This window comes from Varanus komodoensis, unplaced genomic scaffold (assembly GCF_004798865.1).
Source record: "Varanus komodoensis strain SLA01 unplaced genomic scaffold, ASM479886v1 scaffold2, whole genome shotgun sequence".
In the NCBI taxonomy this organism is placed as follows: domain Eukaryota; kingdom Metazoa; phylum Chordata; class Lepidosauria; order Squamata; family Varanidae; genus Varanus; species Varanus komodoensis.
The window spans coordinates 34,688,705-34,696,236 of NW_025335568.1; the positions used below are offsets into that span (position 1 = coordinate 34,688,705).

A 7,532-nucleotide genomic window follows, 5' to 3' on the forward strand; every position below is an offset into this window, starting at 1 on the left:
GGTGTACATCAAAGGGATTTTACTATGCTTGAATGTTTCTGTATGCTCTGAAGTATAAAAAGCAAAATAAGTCTGCTAGTTCTTATATTTTAAAAAAGATAGGTATGTAGCCAATACTAAAATCTTTAACTAGTTCAGTTCCATTTATAACAGTGTACCTTTATAAAATGATGATCAGCACGTGGAATTGTAGAATCTCTGGGCTTAGTAAGTATGTACTGATTGTTTTGAGAATCAATAAGCATACTTAGCCCCAAATCATCTTCCACCTCCCTTTTGGAAATATTTCTTTTAGTGTTTGCTTCATCCTCTTCCACTCTTAAGACAGCTTCAAAATTAACTCCTCTCACCTGTACAGGAAATAAATATTTATCAGTGCATCTATTTTAGAGCAAAATCAAAAACCATGCTACTGCAATGGAACTTTCCTCAATGCACCCCCTACCCCCGCCCAGTCTCCAGAGCAATATTGAGGATGTATAGTAGCTGTATCACCTAAGAAACATTGCCCCATCCTACTTCCATTAACAGAAGCCATTCAATTGATGGGAAAGATTAATTGGACTCAACTCTTAATATTCCTATTTTTTCCAGAGAATAAAAGGGAGAAGAATAATTTAACATAGAAAAAAACCTCTCTTCTACAGTATCCCAAAGTCTGGCATTCCAGTTTATAAAATCTGTTTGTACTGCTTTAAAATATATTCCATTTATTTACATTTCAAGGAGATAAGTTACCATGTAATGTTCTCAAGTTCAAGGTTTCTAGTTTGATTGTTTTAAATGCTTTTGTAGAATGGAATATGAACACTACTTTGTAATGCTTGTGCTTTTCTCTCACCACTGAAATAAGACTGAAAATTGTTTTCTTAGGTTCCTCCCCATGCCATAGTCTTTTAAATCAGAACAGGCAATGGAAGCAGACATTTCCCCTTTTTTTCCTTCTGCATATATGCCTGTTAATTATTTTTACCTTCTGTTCCCCAACTGTTAAAACTTTAGAGCATCAATAAATTGTTATTGTCGTAACAGATCTGAATAGCTATATACTCAATATCTTTAAAAAAAACTTACTGACTTGTTGTCATCAAAGGCATGCTCTCCTATCTCCTCTTCCAGCCTATCAGCTGCTTTTCTTACATCTTCAAGAATCTCATCAAGAATCGATAAACTTTTATTTTGATGCTGCATGTTTTTCAGGGCTTCAGCTTGATGCTTTTCTGCTGCTAGAAGTTCAACGTATTCGGTTTCCTCCTGTTACGATTTGTTAAAATGCTAAGGTTTTTTTCCCCAGACCTTAAATGTAACATTGATATCTCATTTTGCTGAAACACTAACAAAACTGAAAAGTTGAGTTTTGAAAAAGCTGCAAGGTAAGTACTCTGAGTACTCTTATGTGGTTCCTGAACTAACTTTCAGCCACAAGATTCCCAATAACGCTGGAGTTATTATTTAAGTTTTGCAAGGGAGTTTTAAAAATGAAGACAGGTTACATATGATGTACATACTTATACACTCGTGTGAGTGGATATATATTCTTATTCCCACCAGCAGACATGAATTAAAAGTATTTCATCAAGGAAGCTAAAGCTTTAATCATGTATAATCACAATAACCCTGTCAGGAAATTTACAGTGAGACACATGACTTTACCAAGCGCAATCAATAAGGCTGCGACTATGTGTGTTTGGATCAGTGTGTATGTTTAAGCTAAATTGCTAGCACGAATGGGACTGAGCTGGACCAGGATGGGAGGCCCCACTGTGCTCCTGAACCAAACCCTACCACCATGCCCGATACCCACAAGAAAACCTCTCATTGCTGTCCAGGTTATAAGCCAGCAATGATTCTGGTAGGATAGTTGTCTGGTGCCAGCAAAAAAGTGCAGGCAGTCCCTTTCCCAGTCTTTTCTGTTCTGGAAGAAGAGAGGTAGATGGAAGAGCTACTAGCCCTTCCCCTGCCTGGCATTCCCCTCTGGAAAGGCAGGGTAGAGGGAAGAATTTTCAGACTTGACTTCCTCAAGGAAAAAAAAACACCTTTAGATAGTAGAGACCAACAGGGCATAGTCCCTCCCCACCACCTGGCCACTTAGAATTTCTGGTATGGCCATTAAAACCAGCCTATATCCCAAACTGTACAACCCTATAATTCCACTTCCCTATCACGATAGCAAGTTTGTCAAAACCAGCCTATATCCTTCTGTCATACTACAATTATTCTTCTGTTCTTCAGTTTTGTACAATGTTAACATGGCAAAGACAAAGAGAGCTCACCTTTATTGCAGCTTCTCTCAAAGCTTCCAATCGCTGCCGGCTGCTTTCTTTCATGTTCACAACATCTTTGTAATCACCTTGTAGAGCTCTTTGGAGACCATGGATCGCTTGGAAGACCGAGTTTTCACTTTCATTTAGCTCTTTTTGAAAAATTTCAAATGTGTGAACCTGAAAAGTCCTCTCTTCAAGTGACAGCCCCAAATCCTTTTCCACTGCTCTTATTGCATTTTTTAGTTTGTTGAGAACTACATTCTTTTGATGCAGGAGGCCAGAGAGCTTTCTGCAGTTTTCTACAAGCCACTGTTTCCTTTGTGTAACAGCAGCTCCTTTCCCACGATGCAATTTTATTGCATGTTGCACTATATCCTCATGTTCGGCAGAGGTTATTAGCTGACAGCAAAGCAATGATGCTAATACCCCTAAGGAAATGAATCCAGTTGTTCTCATTGTCCAGTTTTACTGAGGAAAACACTCAGAAATTATTCCAAATGTTCTGTCATAAGCTTTTTGCATCTCAAATATACATGCAATATGACTAATTAATAGAAATATCTGTCCTTTAGAGTATACTTTAGGATAACTGAATCAAATATAAATTCAAATTCCAGAAAGAATGAGGATAAAACAGGTTAAACATTGCACAATCTTCTTTATTCAAGCTTAAATTCCTTTGTATTCGAAATGTCTTATTCCTTGGTCTACTTTTTATCCAAAACATAGCAATAGTTAACATCAGTCAAACTGGGAAGATAGAATATTCTTCAGTATGGTTAAATATTTTTCCTTTGGATAATATTAAATGCTGTTTAGTTAATTTTACGTGGACAATTAATAGTTGTCCACTAACCACTGTAATGGTTGCTTGATCTTCTTATGTGGACAATTAATAGTTGGTTATCCCAATCCTACATTTTAAAAACAGAAGTAAAATACATAATTACTTACAACAAGTACAATCCAGATATTCCTTTCTAAAAATAAATAGCTATGATTTCTTTTAAAAATCATCTTATATGGCACATACTCCTTTCCATACATATCCTCAACACTAAAATATTCCTTCTCCCTAAAGTAATCTGTAGCATAAGATGGATAAATACAAGTTGACATTATTTTCAGATGAACCTTTATTAGAAACCATTTGTACTGAAGTATACTGTGTCTGGTTTTTTGCCTGGCATTTTCCCTTTAATTCAAAGTTCACACAAGCAAAACATAACTGGCTGCAATATCTTCATTTTCTATTAATTATGCTAGCTTTATATAGTTGATCCTTTGATTATTTGGAGTCTTTTTCCTTTTGCTCAAGAGCCACAAGCCTCTGACCAGATCAAGGCAGAGTTTTTTCATTCCAGCCTGTAGCTTCTTTTCCAGCTATCCTGCTCTTCCTCAGCCCCAGAACATCTTCAGCCACACATTCCTCTATGATCCATTCACATCCTTCCCTTTTCTTCTCTGCTCTCATTTTGTCTTTTCTTTTTCTTTTTTATACAGCTGGTATCCATTAATACAATATGTTTCTGCCATGACACTCTTACCTATTGATTGATTGATTGCGTTTATGGGCTGCTGAATAACCAGACAGGGCTCTAAGTGACAGACAACAATAAAATAAAGACAACAATTAGAATTCCTGAATATGAAATAAAATAAACCCAAAACAAAACCCAACTGCTGGCAGAACATGATTTTTTAGATAACCAGTTGTTAAAAATCAGGTCTCATAATGCTTATGAAAAGTTTTCACCTGGCGCCAAAATAAAGCAGTGACCTCTGTAGGGAGCCCATTCCAAAGGTGAGGGGCAGCCACCAAAATGGCCTTCTAATTGCCATTCTTTTCACTTTCTTTAGGAATGGCTCTTTTGGAAGGATGTCATGCCCAGACCTCAATGGGCGGGTAGGTTTATATGGGACAAGGTGATCCTTCAAGAAACCATCTTACTTATTATCAAGTTTTTAATGACCAAAAATGCAACTTTGCAGTCAAACTACAAGGACAGAGAGAGGGGGGAAAGGGGGGCACAGAGAAAGAAGGGGTGTGGCGTCCCTGCTCACTTTTGGCTCTCGTGTCACCCAGTCCCACCCACTGCCAGCCCGATGGATTACCCTGAGGTAATATAGCCTTCAGCATAAAATACAGCTCATCTTTGCCATCTTTCTGTATCATCACAGTATCATTAAATCATGCCATGAGGACCTATGTATCTCAACTTGTTTTCTACCTTTTATCCTTCCCATCTATCACATGTCTCCTTTCTTCCTACCATGGTATTTCTCCTTTTGCCTGGAATAGTGTACCCTTTCCACTTGTCAAGCAACTTCTTTCTCTCTATATAGCAAGCCATTTGCAGCCCCTTCCTCAAGATCCATGTTCTGCAGCATGTTATATGAACTTCCCTAGCCTTATCTTATCACCTATATTGCCTTCTGCCACTCTACCAATTTGTTCCCAGAGTAACTGTAATTTCCTAGCCATCCACCCCCGACTTTTCCATGTTGGCATTTGCAATCTAAAGGGCACATGTTAGGAGAAGGCTGCTCTAACCTTTATCACAATTATTCCTCATGTTTAGATACATCAAGGATCTAATTGTCATGTCTATGAACTCTTATTCAGCAAAACCTTTATTTCATCTCTAATGGATACTGCAACATCTTGTATATTCGTATAGTCAAATTCAGTTATTTGCTGATAATACAATACAGCTACTCCTTCATTTAAACATATTTTGGCAATATCCTCTAATTGCTTTTCAGGAGAAGTTTATTACACAAATAAATTTTGTATTGGAGCAGTCTTTAATATTTAGTGATGTATACACTTTAAAAAATAGTTTACCTGTTTCATATAAATTAACAAATGGAAAGTGAAATCACTTTTCTGTGCCCTTTAGACAGCTAAAAGAGTGAAACCACAAATTGGAAGGATTTTCACTTCCTATAATACAATGAACTGAGGACCTTATAATGCTGTAGATACACGAGCAGGTAGCTTATATACACCACCTTAAAACAGATACTTATTTGGATGATTGATGCACTTTTGTTAAAGCCTATGTATACTTGCTAGAAAGTTGCATGCATTTCATACAAATTCATGTACTTACATTAAAAATAAATAATAATTCTTTATCATATGGGGCTCCTGACTCAGGATCCCTGAATTAGAAACTTGTGCTTCTTTTGAGGGACTGAAAGGATAAGTAGAATTGAGTGCAAGAAACCCCAAAGACAGTTTTCCCACAAAACTGAAATCAAGTGTCACAGCGCTAAATTACCATTCCAGTCACACGCTTAATCTCTAGCAGCAGATTGCTAAACCCCCTCTCCAAGCGGCTCTACATTTAAGTTACTAATGCAGTTTTAGAAGCCTCCTTTCCCAAATTAATTAGAAAGGAGGAAGATGAGGACCCACTCTTTCACCAAATATGTGAGTGAAGAGGGGTTAGTAAGGATGAGAGCCACTGTAGCATAGTGTTTAAGAGCATGGGACTGCAACTCAGGCAATCTGGGCTCTTCCCTACTCAGCCATGGAGAGAACTGGGTGACTTTGGGCCACAGACTCTCAATCCAGCCTACCTCACAGGGTTGTTGTTGTGGGATAAGATGGAGAGCAGCAGCAGAACGATGGAAGCCACTCTGAGTTCTTTAAAAACAAAAAGCTGGGATATAAATCTAACAGCTACATAAATAATCACATGCCTGTTTAGACAAAAATAAATCCTACAACTCCCTACAATTCCCCGGAGCTGCAGGACTTATTTCTGCCTAAACGTGTATAGGACTGCGCCCTACAGGATGTTCAGGATCCGGCCCCGAGTATCCGACCTTTATCCATTGAAACCTCTAGGCTCCCCACCACCACCACGCCAATCCAAGCGACGGCTGCCCCCGCCACATTTATTACCTCACAGCCGAAGATGGAGGGCTTCTGCCTCGACGCTCCCGCAGACGCTGACGCCTGTACCTCTTTTTCCCATGCAGACAGTCGGGGCTCCCTCAGCCTTGGCTGCCCAGCCCAGTTAGCGTCGAAGGACAGACCGAGAGACCTCTGCAGCCCATTCCCGGCCTACTCCCGGCACGACTAGGTCCAACGGCAGCCCAGCAAAATCGCCGCTGTGCCGAAAAGTGCGAGCCACGTCCCCATCATCGACAGCCTTCCTCCTCCGCCTCTGCTCAGGTGCCCAAGCCGGAGGTCCCCGCCCAACTGGAATCTCGGGCACGGTCCCTTTAAATAACGAGTCAGGCGCCGTATGACCTCACCAGCCACAACTCAGAAGTGACCACAGCCTCGAGCTTCGCTGTCTCTTCCCACAGTCGCGTAATGCTCTGCGAGGGGAGGGGACGACTGAACAACTTTCGACTTCTTTTCCGCCTTGTGGGAAATGTAGTTCCTCCCGTTAGCGGACGCAGTGCCTATATGGGAAATGTAGTGAATCACAGTCGGTTTCCCCGCGATGCAGTGTGGGAAGTAGAGAATTATCTCCCTCCTGCGCGCAAGCCACAAAGCTAGGACATGTAGAGTGACGATGGCGTCAAGATGTAGCTTCCGGGCTTATTTATTGCATTTCTGTACTGCCCAATAGCCGAAACTCTCTGGGTAGTTAGCATCAGTTAAAAGCATAAAATACACCAAAATAAAATGCAATGTAAAAAATTTAAACCGCAGTATAAAATAAAAAACAAAATAAAAGCGAGCGACAGTACAAAGATTGAAATAATAGAGAAGTTTATTTTTGATGCTTTTCCTCTCTTACTGGCATACATACATACGAGCAGAAGCTAACAAGAATCCATGAGCTTTCCCACTCGTGTTATATGTGTATACACACACACAGACACACACGGTTAGATATGTAGCTGGAGTCTGATTGGCTTTACAGCTTCAGATTCATTCATTTTCTGTTTGCAACAAAAGACAGTTTGATCAAATTTTCCCTTCACATTTCCGTAGCTCGTATCACGCACTGCAGCGCATGGAGAAAACCTACTGTTCCATTGATTTGCATGTAGATTTATTACCCTGAAATATTTAGAAACTTTTTTAAAAAAATTCATACCCAAGTTTTTAAAAGTTTCTATTATTTTTACATACTTATAGGGAGTTGGGAGAGCAACATGCTGCTGCCCAGTCACTGTTGCGCTAAAATTGTGATTTTACCATTGATTTGAGTCACTTCTGCAGCTGAGTTGCCAAGGTGAATTAAGTTAACCGGGAAGCTGGTACTGAGAAATATGGATCTACCGTTATAAGTCTAT

At 39.6% G+C, this 7,532-nt stretch overlaps 1 protein-coding gene across 6 annotated transcripts in view; it reads right to left on the reverse strand.

Annotated features, from left to right (window-relative positions):
- Positions 1 to 6,626, reverse strand: part of TMCO3 (transmembrane and coiled-coil domains 3) — a 28,920-nt gene extending 22,294 nt beyond the window's left edge. The window contains exons 1-5 of one of the 6 annotated variants that reach the window (XM_044428618.1): positions 6,181 to 6,626; positions 3,812 to 3,862; positions 2,274 to 3,178; positions 1,075 to 1,254; positions 159 to 350 (exon numbers count right to left, since the gene is read on the reverse strand). In XM_044428618.1, the coding sequence (XP_044284553.1) occupies positions 159 to 350; positions 1,075 to 1,254; positions 2,274 to 2,720 (819 nt within the window). In that variant the 5' untranslated portion in view covers positions 2,721 to 3,178; positions 3,812 to 3,862; positions 6,181 to 6,626. The other 5 variants (XM_044428621.1, XM_044428620.1, XM_044428617.1 and 2 more) reach the window with 5 other exon arrangements.
- Positions 6,627 to 7,532: the final 906 nt, after the last annotated feature.